Source organism: Aulonocara stuartgranti, assembly GCF_965226115.1.
Source record: "Aulonocara stuartgranti genome assembly, chromosome: 3".
NCBI lineage: Eukaryota > Metazoa > Chordata > Actinopteri > Cichliformes > Cichlidae > Aulonocara > Aulonocara stuartgranti.
Window position 1 is genome coordinate 53,174,808 of NC_138941.1, and position 23,652 is coordinate 53,198,459.

A 23,652-nucleotide genomic window follows, 5' to 3' on the forward strand; every position below is an offset into this window, starting at 1 on the left:
ACAAATTATAAAACACGTATTAATATTGTAAAAACACACATAATTTCGAAACTTCTTTTCCTTGCCGCAATTTTTCCTCCCCCGAGAACAACTGTAATGAAAATAAGTAAGATGTGCATTAAATTTATCTGGGGATCCAATCGAGAAGTGACTAAGAGGAAATTTATGTACAAGAGTAGGAAGCACGGGGGCTTGGGAGCCCCAGACTTAGAGATTGTTTTGCGAATTCCTTTTATTAAAATTATTCAAAGCGCAATTTCTCGGGGTGCCCCGTGGGTTCGAGGGAAGGAGCAATTGTGGCAAAAGAAAAGAGGCAGGGCCAGAGCGGGTGTTCCATACCACAGACTTATGTTCGGTGACTTATCAAGTCAATGGGAACAATATAGTTTAAATTTTCTCCAAGATAATACGAAAAATATCTATAAAAAAATTAATGAAACCAAAAATGAAGGTGTAATTCAATATAAGTATGCAAATGAAGATGAAAACCTTTCAATAGTTAAAAATATACAAGACAAATTATTATCTGAAAGCATGAGAGACGTGGTGTGGCTCATCTCGCTCGGGCGCCTCCCTGTGAGGGCGGTGGTAAAATGGAGTTGTTTTGTTACCACCATGAAATGCCCTATGACAGGTTGTGATGAAGATGAGACCCTAGAACATCTCCTATTGGATTGTTATAGGACAACTGAGATCAGGCAGAAAATGACAGAAATTGGCTATGATGTGGATGTTAATATTAAAGCAGTTAAATATGGTTTGTTTAAAGAAAAAATGTGTGACGACAAAAGGAGACTCTTTTGGTTAGTAATGTGTGTAATAAACACACATATTTGGAAAACCCGTACCAAAGGAGTGTTAGAACAAAAGATGATAAGTAGTGATGTGGTGAGTAAACATATCATTACAGACCTTCGGAGAAGACGAACAATGGACCTGAAACTTGGGAAAGTTTTCCCCTGGAACGAATTAAAACTGTAAGTCTTGTGAACGTTGTGTGGACTCAGATGCTAGATTTTCCCCCTTGTTTCTCCCTTTTGTATGTGCTCAAGGTTTTGTATATGTAATTGTATGTGTATGTGCATTTTATATGTAAACTTGTTTACTTTAAATAAAGTTTTTTTAAAAAAAAAAAAAAAGAAAGACCGGAGGCAAAGCCAGAGCTAAGGCCAAGACCCGCTCATCCCGTGCCGGGCTTCAGTTCCCCGTGGGTCGTGTCCACAGACTGCTGCGCAAAGGCAACTATGCCGAGCGTGTAGGAGCCGGCGCCCCCGTTTACCTGGCAGCTGTGCTCGAGTACCTGACCGCTGAGATCCTGGAGCTGGCTGGCAACGCAGCCCGCGACAACAAGAAGACTCGTATCATCCCACGTCACCTGCAGTTGGCTGTGCGCAACGACGAGGAGCTCAACAAGCTCCTGGGGGGAGTCACCATCGCTCAGGGTGGTGTGCTGCCCAACATCCAGGCTGTGCTGCTGCCCAAGAAGACCGAGAAGCCCGCCAAGGCCAAGTAAACGCAAAGCGCTCGGCTTCACCAACAACAAAGGCTCTTTTAAGAGCCACACACTTCTCTCTGAGCAAACATCCTTCTTGCTCTTACTCTGTCTGTAACAACTTGTGTATTGGGAAATGTAGATTATGCATCTTGATTTACTTTGAAATGTACATTTATTCATGTCATCTTACAGAATCGGGGACTGAAATCCACCTTCAAATAAAAACTACTTTCATTCACTCCAAAGCTCTGTGTTTAGTCTATTCTTGTTTTTCCTTTCCTCTTCCTTGCTGCTGGTATTTTTAGACACAAGGACAACATTTTAAATAAAACACTTCAACACAAAATCTGTTATTTTTTTCCCCTTTTTATAAAATTCTCTTTAATCTTGATGTTCATGCAATGTGCAGGGCATATCCATAATATGGTCATTACAAGAACACACTCCAAATAATAAATAAATAAGTCTGTAAATAAACATAGGTTTGCTACAGCACAGTAGTATTTGTTTTATTTAAGATGATCACGAAACAGTAGAAGAAGAAATCTGTGGCTTGTATTTATGTGCTAAATGCTTCAAATGTCTTCATGATGTCTCCACAGAGCTGATCAGGAGAGTCTGCAGCATCAAACTGATCTGGACTCAGTATTTAAGGTTTGTACATGTACACCAACCTCCTTTTTAAATTGTTTTTATGTTGCACAGTCCAATATTCATCATAAAATAATGGCAAAATTCCACAAATAATTAGACAGTGAATTAGTTTCACTTTATTTTTTATATTGTGGATAAAAGGCGTAGCGTGGAGATAACACTACTTAAAATTGATGGATCAAAACAGGCTTTTTTTAAAATACATATGTATTTATATAACACATTTTTTTTCAGAAAAGCAAATTAATGTTAATAATCTATGTTCTTATATGAATAAGAACCAAACTGACAGTCCGCAAAAACTATCCAGTAATGATAATGTTGTCTGGTAGGAGTTTTATTTTAAAAAGTTACTTGCATAAAATTTAAAACTTAATTTTTGTTAAATTGAAAACAAACACTAAGCAAATCTGTGAAAATTTGTTTTTACTATGAAGATCTGAATTTTCATTAATTTTGATTGTGTCATTTATTTTCCAGATGCTGGAAGACAACATTATTACTTTTGTGAAGAATGAACTAAAGAAGCTGCAGAATGATCTGAATCCAGATTATTCAGAGTGTCAGAGGGATGAAGAGGAGGTGTTGGACAGTGAGGAAGAGAAGCAGAGAAGGAGCAGCAGAGAGGCATTTCTGAAACTTGCAGTTAACTTCCTGAGAATAATGAAACAGGAGGAGCTGGCTGACTGTCTGCAGAGCAGTGAGAGGATTTCTCTTCATAAATTCAGTCTTTACAGGAGTGAAATTGTCACATTTTCTATAATCATAACACCCATGTTTCTGGTTCTTCCCTGTAGAAAATCCTGATCCACTTTGTGAGAACACATTTAAATGTAACCTAAAGAAGAAGTTCCAGTGTGTCTCTGAGGGGATTGCTAAACCAGGAACCCAAACCACTCTAAATGAGATCTACACAGAGCTCTGCATCACAGAGGGAGGGACCGGAGAGGTCAACACTGAACATGAGGTCAGACAGATTGAAATGTTCTCCTGGAAACCAAACAGACCAGAAACAACAATCAGGTGTGAAGACATCTTTAAAGCTTCGACTGGAAGAGACAAACCAATCAGAACAGTTCTGACCAAAGGAGTGGCTGGCATCGGGAAAACATTCCTGACACAAAAGTTCACTTTGGACTGGACTGAAGACAAGACCAACCAGGACATCCAGTTCATGTTTCCATTCCCATTCAGAGAGCTGAATTCACTGAAGGATAAAAAGTTCAGCTTAGTGGGACTTATTCATCACTTTTTCACTGAAATCAAAGAAGCAGGAATCTGTAACTTTAAAAAGTTCAAAGTTGTGTTCATCTTTGATGGTCTGGATGAGTGTCGACTTCCTCTGAACTTCCACATCACTGAGATCCTCACTGATGTTACAGAGTCCACATCAGTGGATGTGCTGCTGACAAACCTCATCAGGGGAAAGTTGCTTCCTTCTGCTCACATCTGGATAACCACACGACCTGCAGCAGCCAATCAGATCCCTGCTGAATATATAGACATGGTTACAGAGGTCAGAGGGTTCACTGACCCACAGAAGGAAGAGTACTTCAGGAAGAGACAGAGACAAGGAAGAGGCCAACACCATAATCTCTCACATCAAGACATCACGAAGCCTCCACATCATGTGTCACATCCCAATCTTCTGCTGGATCACTGCTACAGTTCTAGAGAGCAGGAAGATGATTGAAGCACTGGGGAAACTGTCTTTTTAGCAGCTGCAGAAAGGAAACCTGATCTTCTATGAAACAGACCTGACAGAGTGTGGGTCAGAGAAGCCTCAGTGTACTCAGGAGTGTTCACACAGATTTTTAAAGACGAGAGAGGAGTATACCAGGACAAGTTTTACTGTTTTGTCCATCTGACATTCGCCAACTCTGGTATCAAACTGCTGGAAGAGGAACAAATGGCATCAGTGAAGACTGGAGAGTCTTTAGTACAAAATTTCTACCAGAGTGCTGTGGACAAGGCCTTGAAGAGTCCAAATGGACATCTGGACTTGTTATGTTGAAAGTTACCTTGAAACCAAACCAAGCACACCATTGTTTTTTCTTGTGACATTACCAATGAGTTTGATGTGTCACATGGCCCTCTCCCTATTGAAAAAAACAAAAGATGTATCCAAGATGGGCAACTTCTAAATGGCCACCATGGTACATCATCAAATTCAAAGCAGTTCCTTACAATGATTGTGTTGTGTGTGTTTGTAGGTTGTCAGGCTATCAGATCACAGGACCAGGCTTCACCTCTCTGGCCACAGCTCTGCACTGCAATCCCTCCTATTTGAACGAGTTGGACTTGAGCTATAATCACCCAGGAGACTCAGGAATGAAGCTTTTGTTTGCTCTAAGGGAGGATCCACATGTGAAACTGGACAAAAGAGGAAATAAAGCTGTTTTTTTTCTCCAGCATATTGTAAGGTAACCACTGACCTGATTGCCAGTAATACAGTCTGTATGTCCAGTTAAGTGGGCAGCTGTGTGGGTGAACGACTCAGAACCAATCACAGTTAATACTGCAAATATACACAATTATTACAGTTTTCAAGGATAGTTAAGTTGTTTTAATAGGGAGAGAAGGAAACACTAAGCATTCAGGAGGGTAAGCCTGTAGGGGTCAGTAACCATAACACTGAACTATGTTCCTGTTTGGCTCTTCCACGAAGATGTTACATTTTTAAATTTTTGTTCTTTCTTCTTAGATTAAGCTTCTGGATTCATCGCTGGTGATACTGACACATAGCCAGTGCTCCTGTGTGGCAGGCGCTGTTATGTGCAATCACACAGTGGCATTGCTCTTCCAAACAGCACACTACTCACAACTCAGAGTGCCGGTCTTTCCCCCTGTGCATAGCTGCACGGAATCTGAACAGCAATGGCACAAGCCACGGACAGTGGTAATTTAAATGAGGCTAAAGTTTTTGAATTAGTCCATGTTTACATATGAACAGCAACACCATCCATAGTAAATGTGTCTTCTGTTAGGGTGTGAGACCAGGACCCATCAACTCCATGATCTTCACTAAGCCAGTACCAAATAGGATGGCCCAGACTGGAGTACGGTAATTAGATTTGTAAAATTTGGTTTCCTGTGTTACAAATGCATGTTGCTATTTGTTCATACATACATGTGTCAGAATAGGTATTAATTTACATACAACATTACACTTTCTGAAGACGGCCTACTCAGTCATGTACATATACATCCCAGTCTCTAACTTATGCACCACTGTTTTACACCTTTTAGTTTAGTTGTTGTTCAGTATAACAACCTTCTTCCTTACATTATTGTCATTGATGTTTTCTTTAGGAGTGGCTTCTAAAGAGGCATGGTGGGTCCGTTACCAGATCCCTGCTTGTTCAGAATAACGGAAGCATATGCAAAATTTAATATTGAGGACAGGCCACTTGTGAGACACAATGAACATGAGACCTGACAAGCCCCTTGTGGAAAGTGCCTTTGGGCTGGTGCAGGGGGGCAGTCTTCTGTCATATCAGCAGCCGGTTTTGACAACCCGGTACATCACACTACAACGTGATGCACCACCAACATCGCACTTGCCTCTGGAGGGGTACGACATCTTGCCATCAGATTGTGTGTTTGTGTGCTCAGAAGAAGAGCTTCTGCATCTGAAAAACTTGTCTGTAACTCTGGAAATGGCTCACAAAATAGAGGAAGCTACATGTGAGCAAAGCTCTTTGTCTGAGTGGCATCAGCTCCGCAGGCCCAGAGTGACTGCCTTTAGGTTTCGGGAGGTGTGTCATGTCAGAGGCCAGAGCTCGGCAGAGTCACTAGCAGAGCGTATATCGAAGGGAACAAGGCAGACAGCAGACATGAGGAGAGGAACTGAGATGGAGCATGCAATAGCACCAGAGTATAGTAGGCTAATGAATGTTAACTACTCACCCTGTGGTCTGGTCATTCACCCCATTGCCCCCTGGCTTGCTGCATCTCCTGATGGTGTTGTTTTTGACCCCAATGAATACCCCCAGTTTGGCCTCATTGAATTCAAATGTCCCAATGTACAAAACTTTATTGACTGCAAATATGTTCAAATGGAACGTGGTACCCCTAAACTAAAAAAAGAGCCACACATATTACTGGCAAGTGCAGGGGCAACTGCTCATCAGTGGGATGCAGTGGTGTGACTTTGTTGTGTGGGACTACCTAGTGCAAAGAATATACATGGATACAGATGTGCACAATGCAATCAGAGAAAAGGCTGACTACTTATTTTTGTACATATATATGCCAAGATACCTGTGTTTGGAAAAATGAACAGAAAAACAGATCCTTCAGGCTGGCTGGAACAAAATAACTGATGTTTTATTTGCAATGTATTTCATGAATTTTTTGTTGTCAAATCAATAAACTGTTATTTAAGCAATGGCATCAATTTCTTTTTTTTAAAAAAACACACATTAAAACATTGAATTTGGCCAGAACTTATTTACATGGTAAGTATTTTAAAGTCCATGCCTAGCATACTGATATACATTTAGACAATAAGACAACTGAATGAAGAAAATGACAAATGGTATTTTTGATGTTACAAAAGCTCAATGTCACTTATAATTTTAAAATGATTTAGTGATTTACTTTATAATTTTGATAAACAATTTTGTTGAATCTGAATAGTAATATAGTATTATAATTAAACAGTATTATTAACATTCAACATTTGCAATGAAGTAGAATTATCAATAACTGGAACTCAACTATCAGCACCCAAGTACCAGTTCTGTAATCAAGTATTGTCAGCTGAGAAGGAAGAAATGCAACTGTAGTGGCCTCAGCTGCAGGTCTTTTTCCATAAGTTACTTACTGGCACTGGTGTCTTGGGAAAAATCCATCTTGTCTCACTTAACCCATTTTTTTAAACTAATGCTGTGTTCTGGTAATTTGACAGCGTACATGCTACCGCAAACAGTTGGTTGGTCGGTGGATAAGACCAGGTCTAAAAATATGTAAGTGTGTTTTTGATTTATTAGCTGTATTTATTAATGCATGTGAAGTGAATGTAAATACAAAGCCTGTTTAATTATAGCTTTAGTCACTTCCCTTTCAAATAAGTATTGTTGATAATTTTGTTTTTTAAGATTTATTTTTTTTCTCATTAACACTCATCATCACACTGCCTGCATTATTGAATTTTTAAGCTACAGACCACAAAATATGAGGTCCACATTTACTGTTACACATTGGCTCTAATTAATAATTTGCTAATGAGTTGTTAGAGTTAAGTGTTTATGCACTGTGTCTTATTGGCCCTTTTAGATTTCTTTGATCTGACGCTGGATCCAAACACAGCACACAGGAACCTCAAACTGACAACAACAAGGAGGTGACACATGTGGAAGAAGACCAGCTGTATCCTGATCATGATTTTAGGTTTGATCAGCCTCAGCTACTGTGTACCAACAGTCTAAGTGGTCGCTGTTACTGGGAGGTCGAGTGGAGAGGTTCATGTTGCAGTAACTTATGGACAGTGTTGGGGAGTAACGGAATACATGTACCGCCGTTACGTATTTAAAATACAAAATATGAGTAACTGTATTCCGTTACAGTTACCGTTTAAAAAGGTGGTATTCAGAATACAGTTACTTTGTTGAAATAAACGGATTACACTGCGGTACTTTCCTGTTTGATATTGTTACGGGTCAGGACTGTTTGGGTTTTCTTTGACAGCTACGTTCTGTTGTTCCAGGCGGCAGCGTTACGGTTGCCATGGTTACAGGGCGACGCTCTCTCTCTCTGCGACTGTGTGTTTCCTGGGTGAGAGAGCGCCTTTTCGTTGTTGTTGTGCTAAGCTAACAGGCAGAATGCTACAAGCATAGCTCTAAAGAATGTAGCATCATGGGCAGTGTAGTCCGTGTTGCAGGGAGAATGGACTGCCATACTCGTTATGGGTCTGTGAGCGCGAGGAGGGAGAAAAAGGGGAGTGGAAAGGTACGAGTTGTCATCGAGGAAAAACGGGAGCTGGAAGCATGTAAATGTAATAATAACCACTTCAGCCAAGAAGAGTGCCTGACGAGCCCAGTTGTAAGTAAGCTATTAAGACTCAACTGTACACCGTGTTCGTGTTTTCCTCCGAAAACAATAAGTTCCGTTGGAGCAGCCTTTCAACGCCTCTCTCTGTCTCTCGCAAGAAAAGTTGACCCACACAACAAAGTAGAGCTATTTTTCGGCTACAAGCCGACAGGGACCCCGCCGTATTAGTCAGAGGTCCCTTTACTACAGTTCGGAGTCGCGGACCTTCAGTAATAGTAATAAATCACACAGCAATAGTACATTCACGTTGTTGTAAAAAGCATGATAATATATTAAGTAATCCAAAGTATTCAGAATACGTTACTGTCATTGAGTAACGTAACGGAATACGTTACAGAATACATTTTGGGGCATGTATTCTGTATTCTGTAATGGAATACATTTTAAAAGTAACCTTCCCAACACTGGTAATAAATCACACAGCAATAGTTGTCATGGTCCTGGGTCGGTGACCCAGCGCTTTTAGTTATCATTTTCTAGTTTATGATGATGATGATTATTATTATTGTTTGAGTTCTGTGTGTTATATTTGGTCTGCCTTTGAGTCTGTCTCTGTCTATGGTGTCACCCCATCTGTTTGTGAATCTGTCTGTTTAGTTCAATGTCTTGTCTGGTTCCATGTGTCTGAGTTTCCTGTTTTATTGTGAAGGTTTGTGTCATATGTGAGTGTGCTCAGTCTCGTCAGCTGTGATTTCTCCCAGGTGTGTTCCCCTCCTGTCTCTCATCCCTTGATTACTGCCGTCTGTGTATTTAAGCCCTGTGTTTCTCTGTGTCAGTGTTGCGTCGTACCCTCAACTAGCTGTGTGTTCTGCTTCTATGTCCCTAGTGTTTGGTCTCCTGCTCCAGTTTAGTGTTTCTTTCCAGTGTTTCAGTCCTTGGTTCCTCTGTTCTGACTTTTGGTTTTCTTTTGGTGAGTTTAGTTTGTACGAGGTTTTTCCCAGCAATAAAGCTGCGCCTTAAGTTTCACTTCCGTGTCTGAGTTCTGCATTTTGGGTCCACCACTCCTGCTTGCCTGCCACACAGCGATTCATGACAGAACGACGCGACCAGTAATGGATCCAGCGGACTCACCGTGGAAGCGCAGCTCCCGTTTTGACGGGACTCGGCTAGCGCTTGGAGGGCCTCCGTGCTGCCGTTCCTCACTAGCTGCTTACCCTTCGGTCCACTCACCTGCTTCCTCCCCGCGGACGCCCAGGTCTCGCAGAAAACGCTCCAGCCGGTCCCGGGAGGATTACTACGAGCCTGCAAGCAATCAGCTCACGCCTGCACAAGCCTTTTACAAGATGTTAGGGATTATTATCGTGCCGCCCGACTCACCCAGCGTTTCCACTTCACAGCAGGAGCAGCCACAGCCGAGCCATTCCTTGTCACATTCTGCCAGTGCTGCTTCCTCTTCTACTTGGAAGCGGCGAACGTGCCGCCAGCACTCACGGCTCCGGCAGGAGCCTGGGACTCTTCTCGACCAACCGCCTAGGGTGAGTGACAAAGTCCCCCTACATTCGCCTTCTGTGTCGAGGGATAAACGTACCGTTTCCCCCAAGGCCGCTAACGTCAGCTTCATGAACTCTAGATCTTCTGTTCCGCCTGTTCCAGAAAATGACAGTATTCATTTTGAGAGTGATCGTTTCCACTTTGGTTCAAAAGACTGTGCTTCTGATGCTCCCTCGGACCCAGGAGTTAAGACTGTTTCATCTGGAACTGTTTATTCTGGAGCTATGTTTATTCAGTCAGCTGCCCGTCCGCTTTCAGCTCAGTCCCCTGCTCAGCAGCCACCTGTAGCTCAGTGTCCTGTGTTTCCTGCTCAGAAGCCGCCTGTAGCCCAGACACCAACTCCACCACCACCATTTTTGCCCCAAGCTCTGTTAGCCGCCCGGCCCGAAGCTCTGTTAGCCGCCCGGCCCGAAGCTCTGTTAGCCGCCCGGCCCGATGCTCAGTCGCCACCTCCACCACATTCAGCCTCGCTTCCCATAGCACAGTCACATCCACAGCCTGACTTACTACAAACCTTATTTCAATCCTTAGCCCAGTCAATAGCTCAGTTGGTAGAGGAATCATCAGCCTTATCGTCAGCTCGGTTTCAAACTTCACAACCATCATTTTCCCGACCTTTTCTTCAGTTGCCCTCAGCTCAGCCACCTATACAGCCATCATCTTCACCTACACCTCTGGTACAGAAAGCTATGTCTATCCAACCCTTACAGAACTGTTCCACAACCTTGAATCCTAATCAGAGAGACAAACCAAACAATATTGTTATCAGTCCTCAAAAGCTGGCCAGTTCTGAGACTGAGATTCACTCCAGGGCCTCCCCAGAGGCTGGGTTTCAGCCCCCAGCAGACTCTGGACCCCTGGCGGTTAAGAAGCCAGCTGAGGACCGCACCCGGCCGTTGTTGCCTGAGCAGACTCAATGCTCTGTGCAGTCTGCCATGTGTTTGCCAGAGGCCCGTGTGCCTGCTGGTCCTGTTGCGTCCCTGCCAGAGGCCCCCGCGCCTGCTGGTTCTGAGACTGTTTTTGCTGGGGGGCCCGAGGAGCCCGTCCAGCCTTCTTTCTCGTCAGTTGGGGGGCCCGAGGAGCCCATCCAGCCTCCAGCTGCTCCACCAGCAGCCTCATCCACGCTTGCAGCAGCGGTTTCATCCATGCCGCCACCTGCTGCAGCCTCCATGCCGTCGCCTGGTCCGGATTCAGCATCCTCAGCGTCGCCTGGTCCAGCGCATGCTTCGGCTTCATCCGCTTCACCTGGTCCAGCCTCCGTGTCTTCATCCGCTTCACCTGGTCCAGCCTCCGTGTCTTCATCCGCTTCACCTGGTCCAGCCTCCGTGTCTTCATCCGCTTCACCTGGTCCAGCCTCCGTGTCTTCATCCGCTTCACCTGGTCCAGCCTCCGTGTCTTCATCCTCGTCTGGCCCTGCCTCGTCTGGCCCTGCCTCGACTGGTCCTGTGCCCACCAGGCCATGGCCAGCACGCCTGGGACTGGAGGGCCGCCGCCGCCTTCCGCGCGGTCGGCCTCCTGAACTGCTCCGTCGTCTCCTTCGCCGCCGCCGTTGCCTTGCGCACGGCCGGCCTCCTGAACTGTTTCCACGTCTCCGCCGTTGCCTTGCGCACGGCCGGCCTCCGGAACTGTTTGCCCGTCGTCGCAGTTGCTGTCCACACGGTCGGCCCCCGGAACTGAACCGTTTTGGCCTCCTGCGCTGTCGGCCTCCGGGTCGGCCCCCTGAACTTGACCTTCTGGGTCTTTCTGGGCTCTGTCCCTCCTTCCTGGTCCCCCGCCGCCCGCCCTGGTGGGGTTGTTTTCTGTTTTTGGCTGTTTTTTGTGCTTCTGTTGGGCGGTCTGGAGCCCGCCCTTGAGGGGGGGGTACTGTCATGGTCCTGGGTCGGTGACCCAGCGCTTTTAGTTATCATTTTCTAGTTGATGATGATGATGATGATGATGATGATGATGATTATTGTTGTTTGAGTTCTGTGTGTTATATTTGGTCTGCCTTTGAGTCTGTCTCTGTCTATGGTGTCACCCCATCTGTTTGTGAATCTGTCTGTTTAGTTCAATGTCTTGTCTGGTTCCATGTGTCTGAGTTTCCTGTTTTATTGTGAAGGTTTGTGTCATATGTGAGTGTGCTCAGTCTCGTCAGCTGTGATTTCTCCCAGGTGTGTTCCCCTCCTGTCTCTCATCCCTTGATTACTGCCGTCTGTGTATTTAAGCCCTGTGTTTCTCTGTGTCAGTGTCGCGTCGTACCCTCAACTAGCTGTGTGTTCTGCTTCTATGTCCCTAGTGTTTGGTCTCCTGCTCCAGTTTAGTGTTTCTTTCCAGTGTTTCAGTCCTTGGTTCCTCTGTTCTGACTTTTGGTTTTCTTTTGGTGAGTTTAGTTTGTACGAGGTTTTTCCCAGCAATAAAGCTGCGCCTTAAGTTTCACTTCCGTGTCTGAGTTCTGCATTTTGGGTCCACCACTCCTGCTTGCCTGCCACACAGCGATTCATGACAATAGTACATTCACCTTCTATCACTGTGCCATTGAGAGCATCCTCACTGGATGCATCACCACCTGGTATGGCAACAGCACCGCCTACAACTGCAAAGCTCTCCAGCGAGTAGTGCGGTTCTCTGAACGGATAATTGGAGGTGAGCTTCCCTCCCTCCAAGGCATCTACAGGAAGCGGTGCCTGAGGAAAACGGGGAGGATCATCAAGGACTCCAGTCACCCCAGCCATAAACTGTTCAGACTACTTCCATCAGGAAGGAGGTTCTGCAGCATCTGGTCCCGAACCAGCAGACTGAGAGACAGCTTCTTCCATCAGACTGCTGAACACGTCATAGACACCTCAGCTTCACTACTGGAACTTCAACATTATGCACTCCACACTGTACAGTAATGCCACTGTTTTGCACATGTCTCACTCTGTATATTTTTATATATTTTATTTATTGTTTACTCTATTTAATTTGTAAAATATGTACACACACACACACACACACACGTAGAAAAATATTTAGTATACACATCCAGAAATGCATATACTATTATATATTGTACATATATTTATTAGTTTCAGATGTAGCCATTCTTGTATTTTGCTTGTTTACATTATTGTATTTTGCACAACTCTGTTGCTTGTGAAGCTCGCACAAAAGAATTTCACTCACATGTGCTGTACCAGTGTACCTGCACATGTGATGTGACAATAAAAGTGATTTGATTTGATTTGTTGTAAAAAGCATGATAATATATTAAGTAATCCAAAGTATTCAGAATACGTTACTGTCACTGAGTAATGTAACGGAATACCTTACAGAATACATTTTGGGGCATGTATTCTGTAATGGAATACATTTTAAAAGTAACCTTCCCAACACTGCTTATGGAGGAATCAGAAGGAAAGGAGACGGCGATGAAAGCAGGTTTGGGAGGACTAATCAATCCTGGAGTCTCTACCGCAGTGAGAAAAGGGGTTACTATGGAAATCATGATTACATAGGAAGAGCCATTCCTCTTCTCCCCTCAGCTCTCTCTCACAAAGTAGCAGTGTATGTGGACTGTTCTGCAGGAACTGTGTCCTTCTACAGCGTCTCCTCTGATAAACTGATCCACCTGCACACCTTCAACACCACCTTCACTGAACCTGTATATGCTGGGTTTAGAGTGAAGCCTGACTCTAGTATCCACCTCTGTGCTGACTCACAATAATGAACTTACTGTGGTGTTTCATACTTTTTCTTAGTTAAATATTGTGAATGTTAAATATATCAGGTAAATTGTCTCATTTATAGTTTTTTCTTTCTCTTAGTTTAGGTAAAAGTTTTTTTTCTAGTATGTTTCTCACAGTCGGGGGGAGTATTTTTTAGCCAGGAAAAACATTTCACTGTATGTTGTACTAGCTATAACTACATGTGACAAATAAATAAAGAATTGAATTGAATTGAATTCATAAATTGTGCATATATTAGTTTGATTTGCAGTCCAGAGTTGTTGGATGAGACTGATTCTCCTTAAAACATGTCTTTTATCATCTTATTGTCTTCGGTGCCTTTTTTAAGAGCAGTTATCAGTTTCTATTAATATGTTACATTTTAAATACCCACAGGACCACAGTAAAAACAGTCTGATTTATAGATGACCTCCAGTCTGTGTTTCTTGACTGATCTAAGGAAAGCGTCTGGACTTCTTCAAGTTACTTAAAAAAGTCCAGACGTTTTTCTTTCCAAGCTCTTTAGACTACGATGACCTTCACAGACATTATGTGATTGGTTATGTTAAAAAACACAATCCTGAGTTGTAACAGAAATGTGAAGGTGAAGAAGAAAAAAAAATAGATGTAAACAGTGTTTTTTTTTCTTGTTGACTTGTTGCATATGAAACAAACACTGAGACAGTGTCAGTGCATAAGGTGTTGTAAAATGGCGGCGCGTGTAGACGCAGCGACCTCACGCTCTCCCGAAAATGCGATGTTTTGTTCGTCAAGTAAGTGTCTTTCTGCAAGTGTTTCTCGCCAGTCCACGTCGGAATATGTGTACAGTCGTCAGGCTCTCTTACACATTCGGAGAAGCAAGATTTGCCAAGTTTTGAACACTAACGTTGAGATGCTAAGGGAGATAGGACTTCTGCGACAGCCTGCTAGCTGGCCTAGCAACTCACCGGACTCGCCTGCTAACCCTCCCCGGGCAAGGAGGCGTCGAAAGCGGTGCGCTAGGACAAGGAAGCGGGGCAAGCGCGGAGGAGTCCGAGTCAGGCTTGAGGCTAAGCCAACTCGCCCAGCCATACCATCGATCCTCTTAGCCAACGTTCGATCTCTGGACAATAAAATGGACAACATACGACTTCTGAGATCAGCGAATCGCAAAGTAAGTGACTGTTGTGTGCTAGTTTTCACCGAGACATGGCTTAATGACAACATTCCGGACTCGGCCATACAACTGGAGCAGCTAGCATGCTACAGAGCCGACAGGGCTCTCATAGACGGAGGCAAGACCCGAGGTGGCGGGGTCTGTGTTTACATCCGTGACGAGTGGTGTCGGGATGCCACTGTAGTACACAAACACTGCTCATCACTGGCGGAGTTCATGATCGTGAAGTGTCGCCCTTTCTATTTGCCCAGGGAGGTAAGCTCGATCTTGTTGGTCGCTACCTATATACCTCCATCTAGCAACAACAGCGATAGAAATGCGGCGCTGAACAAACTGTATCAGGCCATCAGTGAACAACAAACAGCACACCCAGACGGTTTCATCATCCTCGCAGGAGACTTTAATCATGCTGATCTTAAAACTGTTCTCCCAAAGTTTCATCAGCATGTACATTTTCCAACAAGGGGAGACAACATATTGGACTTGGTCTACACACAGGAAAAAGGAGCATACAAAGCCATCCCCCTCCCCCACATCGGCACCTCTGATCACCTCACTGTTATGCTAATGCCAGCATACAGACAGAGAGTGAAGGTCATCAAACCTGTTATGAAAGAGGTAAGAGTGTGGCCACAGGAGGCCACCTCTGCTCTTCAAGACTGCTTTGGGTCAACTGATTGGGACATATTCAAGGAAGCAGCCACCTACAATAACATCATAGACATCGAGGAGTACACAGACACGGTGAGCTCATACATCACCAAATGCATTGATGATGTAACACAGGTGAAAAGTATCACAACTCGAGCCAACCGGAAGCCATGGCTAACAGGAGATGTCCACAGGCTGCTGAAGGCCAGAGACAAGGCCTTCAGAGCTGGGGATGAAATAGGCCTGAGAACAGCGAGAGCCAACCTGTCCCGTGGCATCAGGAAAGCGAAACAGGACTACACACACAAGATAACCTCCCACTTCAATGATAGCAAGGATGCAAGAAGCCTATGGCAAGGCATCCAGGCTATTACAGACTACAAGCCTGTAGCGCATAGCTGTGAGAGCGACACCACTCTGCTCAACAACCTGAACAGCTTCTTTGCACGATTTGAAGCACAGAACAACACACGCCCACAGAAAACACCACCACCTCCACACGACCAGCCTCTGTGCCTGTCTGCTGCCAGCGTGAAGAGGACACTCATCACCATCAACGCCCGGAAAGCAGCGGGTCCAGATAACATCCCTGGTAGTGTGCTGAAAGACTGCGCAGAGGAGCTGAAGAATGTCTTCACAGACATCTTTAACACCTCCCTGAGGCAAGCCACTGTCCCATCATGCTTCAAGACTGCCACCATCATACCTGTGCCAAAGAAACCATCCCCAGCCTGTTTCAATGACTACCGCCCCGTGGCACTGACACCCATTATTATGAAGTGCTTTGAACGACTAGTCATGTCACACATCAAATCCACCCTACCTCCCACCCTGGACCCACACCAGTTCGCATACAGAGCGAAACGATCCACAGAGGATGCAATCTGCTCTGCCCTCCACCCAGCCCTAACTCATCTGGACAAGAAAGACTCATATGTGAGAATGCTGTTCATAGACTTTAGCTCAGCATTCAACACCATAATACCACAACAACTCATCTGTAAACTGGACAGACTGGGCCTCAGCACCTCCCTCTGCAACTGGCTGCTGGATTTCCTCAGCCAGAGGCCTCAAGCGGTGCGAGTGGGCAACAAGGTCTCAAACAGCATCACCCTGAGCACGGGGGCTCCACAAGGCTGTGTGCTCAGTCCTCTGCTCTTCACCCTGTTGACACATGACTGCACACCAACCTACAGCTCCAACCACCTTGTGAAGTTTGCGGACGACACAACGCTGGTGGGGCTCATCACCAAGGGCGATGAGACCCACTACAGGAAAGAGGTTGAGCTCCTGACCACGTGGTGCAGAGACAACAACCTCCTGCTAAATGTCAGTAAGACCAAGGAGATTATTGTCAACTTCCAGAGAGGCCACACCTGTCACCCCACAATTGACCATCGACGGCGCTGCGGTGGAGAGGGTGAGCAGCACCAAGTTCCTGGGGGTGCACATCAGTGAGGACCTCTCTTGGACCACCAACACAGCATCACTGGCCAAGAAAGCACAACAGCGCCTCTACTTCCTGCGCAAACTCAAGCGGGCAAGTGCTCCACCACCCATCCTGACTACATTCCACAGAGGAACTATTGAAAGTATCCTCTCCAGCTGCATCACTGTGTGGTGCGGTAGCTGCACTGACTATAACAGAAAAGCTCTACAACGCATTGTGAGAACAGCTGAGAGGATAGTTGGTGTACCACTCCCCTCCCTGCAAGACATTTACACCACTCGCCTCACCCGCAAAGCCATCACAATTGTCAACGATGCAACCCACCCCGCGCACTGTCTGTTCAGCCTCCTGCCCTCTGGAAAGAGATACAGAAGTCTCCGCTCCCGCACTACCAGGCTCACCAACAGCTTCATCCACCAGGCTGTGAGACTGCTGAACTCTCTTCCCTCCCGGCTCCCAGCCAGCAGAATCACCAGATTGGCAGAAGTATAGTAGACAGATTGGACTCTACTCCCCCTCACCCACGCACACTCTCCAACAAGGAAACACTCTCTGAACCAAGAACTGAAAACATTCCTGACTTGTATTGCAATTGCACACACCTGCAACTATATATATATTTTTAGTATTCTTTTAGCACTATTTATATTATTATATTACTATTTATTACCTTATTGTTAGGGCTGTTTTTGTTTTTGTTGTGCATCTGCACCTTATTGTTGTCAATGCCTACGCATGGGACAGTGTGAAACGTAATTTCAATTCCTTTGTATGGCAAGTACATTTGAAGAAATTGACAAATAAAAGTATTCTATTCTATTCTATTCTATTCTTTACTTCTCCCATGTGCAAACAAACATGTGTTTAATTAACTTTAAACCTTTGTTGTTTAAATATTCTCCAATTGAATTTAAAAACAGCTGTTTTTTAAATAATAAAAAAAAGGTCTGTTACTGTGTTGCACTGTTTATATAAAACACTAAAATGAAAGCGTTTATATGTGGACAAACTGTGCACTGTGTTCAGAGAGTTAAAAACAAAGAAGAGGAACAGAGGAAAAAACAGGCAGGAAGATGATTTATAAGTGTCTTTGTAAACATTTATACAACACGTGTATTTATAGGACAGAGGTGTGTTATGCTCCAGGTATGAAACGTTACATTATGAATTGTTTTTAGGAGAAGAAGCAAAAAGACTCATTCCAGCTTTCATTCTGTCAGTTTCTCCTCTCATCACATAAATACCTGAGCATTGACTGAGACCGTGGCTGCAGCGTGTTTCTCATCATGGCAAAAAATACTGAGAAGCACGCAAACTTTTGTAGGCCCTCAGATCTCATCCAATATAATTTGAGGCCTTGTTGATAACAAAATGATATAAATCGTGTGGTGTGAAGTTGGGGAGAGTGGCAGGGTTGCAGGTCATAGAACCAGTAAACACACTGGAGTAAATAAGTAAGTAAACATCCATATTCAGCCCTCCGTTACACAATTCCTCCAACACAAACAATAGTACCCTTGTTTGTTTGCTCATAGTTACCATAGTTTATTCCCTTCATTGGATTGGAAAACACAGTGGAGTTTTCTTCCTATGATTTTTTTTTAATTTTTAATTTTTTAAATTATTTTCTCTGGATTGGATTGGCGATAAAACACAGACTGGATTATTTTCCACTTTGTATTTATTTATTTCTTGGACTAAATTGAACCGAACACGAGCGATGAACTACGTGAATTATTATTTAATTTTCATTTCATTTATTTATTTATAAAGCACATTTAATAACAACAGAGAGTTGACCGAAGGGCTGTACAAAGTAATAATTAAACAGTGACATTAAGATCAACAACAGGTAAGAAAATTAAAAGTAAATTGGATAAAAGAATTGGTAACTCTCATTTAGGAAAGTAAGCCAAAGAGAAAAAAATATGTTTTAAGATGGAATTTAAAAAGAGTGACAGTTGGGGCCTTTCTAATGTAGAGAGGTAGATTGTTCCACATTTTTGGCGCCACAACCGCAAACACCCGATCCCCTCTGTGAACCATTTTAGACTTGTGTAAGGTAAGGAGTAAATGATCACTTGATCGAAGGGCTCTTGAGGGCGTATAAAGGTGCAAAAGTTCAGACAAATAGTCTGGTGTCTGACCATTTAGCACTTTATAAGTCAAAGGTAAAAAATTAAATTAAATTCCAAAATGCACTGGAAGCCAATGTAGGGAAGCAAGCACTGGAGTAATATGTTGGTGTATCTTTACACAAGTCAATGACTAATGACTAATATTGTCTATGTGTTGATACATGAACTTTAACTTGAGGCCTTGTTGATAACATAATGATATAAATCATGTGGTGTGAAGTTGGGGAGAGTGCCAGAGTTGCAGGTCATAGAACCAGTAAACACACTGGAGACAATAAGTAAACATCCATATTCAGCCCTCTGTTACACAATTTTTCCAAAACGAGCAATTTACACTGTACACTTGTTTGTTTTCTCATAATTACCATCGTTTATTTCTTTCATTGGATTGGAAAACAAAACTGTGATTTTGGGGTTTGTTTAATTTAATGTTTGGTGTGATAATCACTGTAATATGTTTACATCCTTTGTAAAGTTTTCGTGTATTTCAAGGGTAAAGCTTTCATCCGCATCAATCTTATGTGTCAGGAGAGAGACCTGACTGTTACCCCAACTTTGATTACATGAACTGTCACACACTCACCTTGATTGCTGACCAATCAGAAGAAAACTTCCTGATGGCGTGAACCCCAGTCCTCAGAGCTTGTTTCCCAGCTCTGTGGAGTGATTGATCTTCATGATGAGTCTTACGCTCCCCATGGTGTTATTTTAACTTTGAAATATTTAATTTATGATTTCACTTTATTTTACTTATTTTTACTTATTTTGTTTATATTTCCAATGTTTACATTTTCTAGCTTTCATAATTTAACTGATCATCTAAAACAGAACTATCTCCCACCTGGAATTAATAAAGTATTCAAGATTCAAGAGGTTTATTGTCATGTACACCGCAAAACACAAATGGTTACACAGAGCAATGAAATTCTTACTTTGCAGGTTCCCTTCACACGACCAAAAGAAAGTAATAATAAGTAAAAACAGGGCTTTGTAGATCTTGTAGCTTACATGCCGGTGGAAACAGAATTTAAAGTAAAGTATTTGCAACACTGTCAACTGTCACTGTCAACACTGTATCTATCCACATATGTATATAACCTTCCTTAGATGTGGCTTCATTACCTGATATATAATTTATTTTCTGGCAATAAAACAGATGTTACAGTAAGATAATCTTACAGTCTGTTGTTGGATTGAGTCTTGGTGAAAAGCTCTGGTGTCAGTTTTTTTTTCCTCCTCAAGGGAGTCCTGTGCCTCTACATGAGGCTTGGCTACATCCAACTCACATAATGATGGTGAAGTTCACCATGAAAGAATCAACAGAGTTTATATGTTCATACACAAATATGTAGTAACCAAACCAGTTTACAATTAAATGGTTTTATTTTTTCTAACCAAAGATAAATGGAATAAATTAAAAAGCCATAAATATTTCTTTATTCCAGTAATCTGATCAGACATGTCTGCTGGAGAATTACAGAAATTCTCGTGTTGTTCTTTACGTGTGAAAACACTGCAGTGAAACTGATGGGAAATACAAAAAGTTTATTCAGCCTGAAAATAAAATGTTAGACGCAACAGTGTCTATGAATTCTAACATTGAAATGACATCAGGAGCTCACAAAGCTTTTAAATCTGAGTTACATCTAGTGAAGGTCAGTTGATTTGTGTGAAGAGGAAACAATTACAGTGATCTCTGTTAGTTTCTGATGCTTCTTCTTTTTAAACTGCAGACAGGGCAGACAAACTGTATCAGGCCTATTTCATAAGAATAAGAACATTAAACCTAATTATAGCCTTACTAGAATCAGAAGCCTTACTAGACCTTAATCAATGGTCAATGGTAACTTTATTGTCCCTAACGGGAAATTGATTTGCAGTATGTCCATACAAACAAACAAACAAACAAACAAACAAACAAACAAACAAACAAACAACACATCACATACACACACAAATATAATATAATATAATATAATATAATATAATATAATATAATATAATATAATATAATATAATATAATATAATATAATATAATATAATATAATATAAGCCTGAGAAAACAACCTAGAATTTATCATCAAAAAAGCGCAATGTGCAATGCCAACAACACTTATGGTTTAGTGTTATTAACTATGATAATTGCAGTAGGTACAAAAGGCAATCTATGTCTCTTTGTCTTTACTGCAGGCACTTTATAATGACGACCTGATGGAAGAAGAAAATCATTAAAGAGAGGATGACCTGAGCACAACAGGACAGAAGTTGCCTTCTTAAGCACCTGCCTGTTATAAAAGTCCACAAGCTGGACCTGAGACCTCCCTGAAATCTGACCAGTCACTTTAACCAGGTTGCTAATTCTGGTCTTATTATTCAGGGACATATTACCGTACCAAGCAAAGATACAGAAAGTTAAAACAGATTCAATAAAACTTTTATAAAAAAGAGTCATCATTTCAGATGAAACATTAAAACCTCTCAACCTCCTTAAAAAGTACAGTCTTTGTTGAACCTTTTTCACTGTAGCAGCAAGATGTGACTCAAAGGACATAGTCTGATCAAGAACAACCCCCAAATACTTATGACTGTCCACCAGTTCAATGGCTGCACCATTTACCACTGTTAGTGCAGGATGGGGGGGGGGGGGGGGGGGGGGGGGTGACTTCCTGAAGTCAATAACCATGTCCTTGGTTTTCAAGGTGTTAATCATTAAGAAGGACTGATCACAGCCCAAAACAAACTCATCCACAACAGGCCCATGTGAATCCTCTTCACTGTGTCATCTGCATATTTAATGAAATGCCTGTTGGCCTATGTACTTCGACAGTCATTAGTGTACAAAATATAAAGTAAAGGAGAGAGACAACAACCTTGTGGTGAGCCAGTAGAAGAGTTCAGCTGTTTGGAGAAACAGCCGTTTACTCTCACACACTGAGATCTGTCAGTTAAAAAGTCTAAAATCCAACCAACGAGATTAAAATCGAGTTTAAACTGGTTAAGAAGTTTAGTTTGGATTATATTAAAAGCTGAAGAAAAAGATTTTTTTCCATACCTCTGGAACCTTCTGTTGCTGAAGAGATAAAATAAAGATGTAATAAAAAAATTTGCATAATTGCTCAGCGCATGTTCTAAGCACCACATATATTATCAGGACCTGGACTCTTATTAGTCTTACTCATTTTGAAAAGATTTCCCACCCTTCTTTCATCAGACAACAAAGCTGGGGGGCTTTGGTGCTCTCTATTAAGAAATCAAGTGTATTCCTTGAATTATAATTATCATTAAATCACAAATAAAATTTATTCAGCTCATTGGCTAACTGAGAATCTGAACTAAAACCAGGGAGACTTATCTTATTACAGTCACTGTAACAGTGACCAGTCATGTGTTTCATGCCTGCCCAGGCCAACAACAACAACAACAATCTTTATTTATAGAGCACATTTAAAAGCCTTGGGCATACCAAAGTGCTTTACATAAAACAATAAAAGGTTCAAACATTGATAACGGATAAATAAAAATAAGGAGTTATGTTCATAGATAAAAGCTACCAATAAGAATGACTACAGCACATGGGTAATAGCAAGATAAAAGCTGTACCACCATAATAAAAAACACCAATAGAAAGATAGGAGGGAATTAATACAAGAGGTCAATAGGTCACAGCAACCAAACAAACAAACAAACAAACCAGCAATTAAAAGGTGGAGAAGGCAAGTTTAAAAAGATATGTTTTAAGCTGTGATTTAAAAGAATGAATAGAATCAGATGCCCGGATGCCAATCGGGAGATTGTTCCAAAGCACAGGTGCAACAAGAGCAAACGATCGATCACCTCTAGTCTTAAGTCCACTCTTAAGTTATTGCTACCCATCTCCGCCTCTATCTTATCCTTGTATTTTATTCCCTCAGCAGATAAAACGGCCTCAAAGACACAGAGAGGAGCTCAATGTCAGGCAGACACACTTGTCTACGAACGGTCATGTTTTTACACCATTTCTGATTTATATACAAACACACCCCTCCTCCTTGAGATTTCTGGGTAGCTCCGGGATCTCTATCCAAACATATGGGAAACCCGAAGCCATTTTGTTCCAGAGAACAATCAGGGTCAGAATCCTTGAGCCAAGTCTCTGTGAATGCCATTAGACATGTATCCCTGTAGTCACGTAAGTGTGTGACATTCAAATGCAGTTCGTCCAATTTACTTCTCAGAGACCGCACATTAGCGCGGATTATTGATGGTAAAGGAATACGACTGTATCGCATTTGCTTCTGCAATCGCTGACGTAAGCCTCCCTTCTTAACCCACTTCCTAGCTTTGACTCTGTTAAAAACAAAAGTGCCCCTGTGGTTACTGGATAATCCAGAGCTGGAAAACACTGGAGGGTGAAAAGAGTCCAGAGACGGGCCTGTCCACCGAAGATCCAGAAGAAACTCCCGTGAGTATGTAATTGTTTGAGAGTATGACTCCAAACAACCATCAGGATTGCTAGTAAAACCATGCGAAATAAAAAACCCATCTTTGTTAAAAGAAGTTCCACAAAGCACAAGCCAATGCTATAGGATTTCCTCAGGCTCAAAAAATAAAAGAATAAAAGAATGAAGTAAAATAAGTTAAAACACTGACACTGACAGACAGAGACAGCCTGCTGGTCGCCGCAAGAGCAGCCCCTTCACCTCTACAGAAGGATAAAGGAATACATAGCCTAATAACAGAATTACACATAAACTGCTAACTATTTTGGGCTCCTTGTCCTTCACCTGGATGATTTGTTTTGTGGTGAGCCATGAATGTCTCTGTGTTAGAGTAAAAATTTGCCTGTTGTTCTTATGTACCCTCATATGTTTAGTCAGTTTCATCTTCATGTTTGTTT

General features: G+C 42.5%; 3 protein-coding genes and 1 pseudogene across 4 annotated transcripts in view; all 4 read left to right on the forward strand.

The window, feature by feature from the left end:
* Nucleotides 1-23,652, forward strand: part of LOC309702756 (uncharacterized protein) — a 156,707-nt gene that overhangs the window by 85,271 nt on the left and 47,784 nt on the right. The window lies entirely within an intron of this gene.
* Nucleotides 931-1,899, forward strand: LOC309703118 (histone H2A-like; the record flags this gene model as incomplete). Its single annotated transcript, XM_082527829.1, has 2 exons — nucleotides 931-977; nucleotides 1,141-1,899. The coding sequence occupies 2 exons, from the start codon at nucleotides 931-933 to the stop codon at nucleotides 1,511-1,513; spliced, it is 420 nt and encodes a 139-aa protein (XP_082383955.1). The 3' UTR covers nucleotides 1,514-1,899.
* LOC309703119 (protein NLRC3-like) lies at nucleotides 2,014-6,544 on the forward strand (annotated as a pseudogene). The gene is made up of 7 exons (XR_014280825.1): nucleotides 2,014-2,027; nucleotides 2,098-2,149; nucleotides 2,630-2,849; nucleotides 2,947-4,572; nucleotides 4,854-5,048; nucleotides 5,137-5,213; nucleotides 5,462-6,544. The product of XR_014280825.1 is annotated as a protein NLRC3-like (transcript).
* LOC309702724 (uncharacterized protein) overlaps nucleotides 7,821-23,652 on the forward strand; it is a 70,497-nt gene continuing 54,665 nt past the window's right edge. Inside the window, exon 1 of the mRNA XM_082527352.1 lies at nucleotides 7,821-8,194. The gene's annotated coding sequence lies outside the window, so the exon portion shown is untranslated. The remainder of the gene's footprint in view (nucleotides 8,195-23,652) is intronic.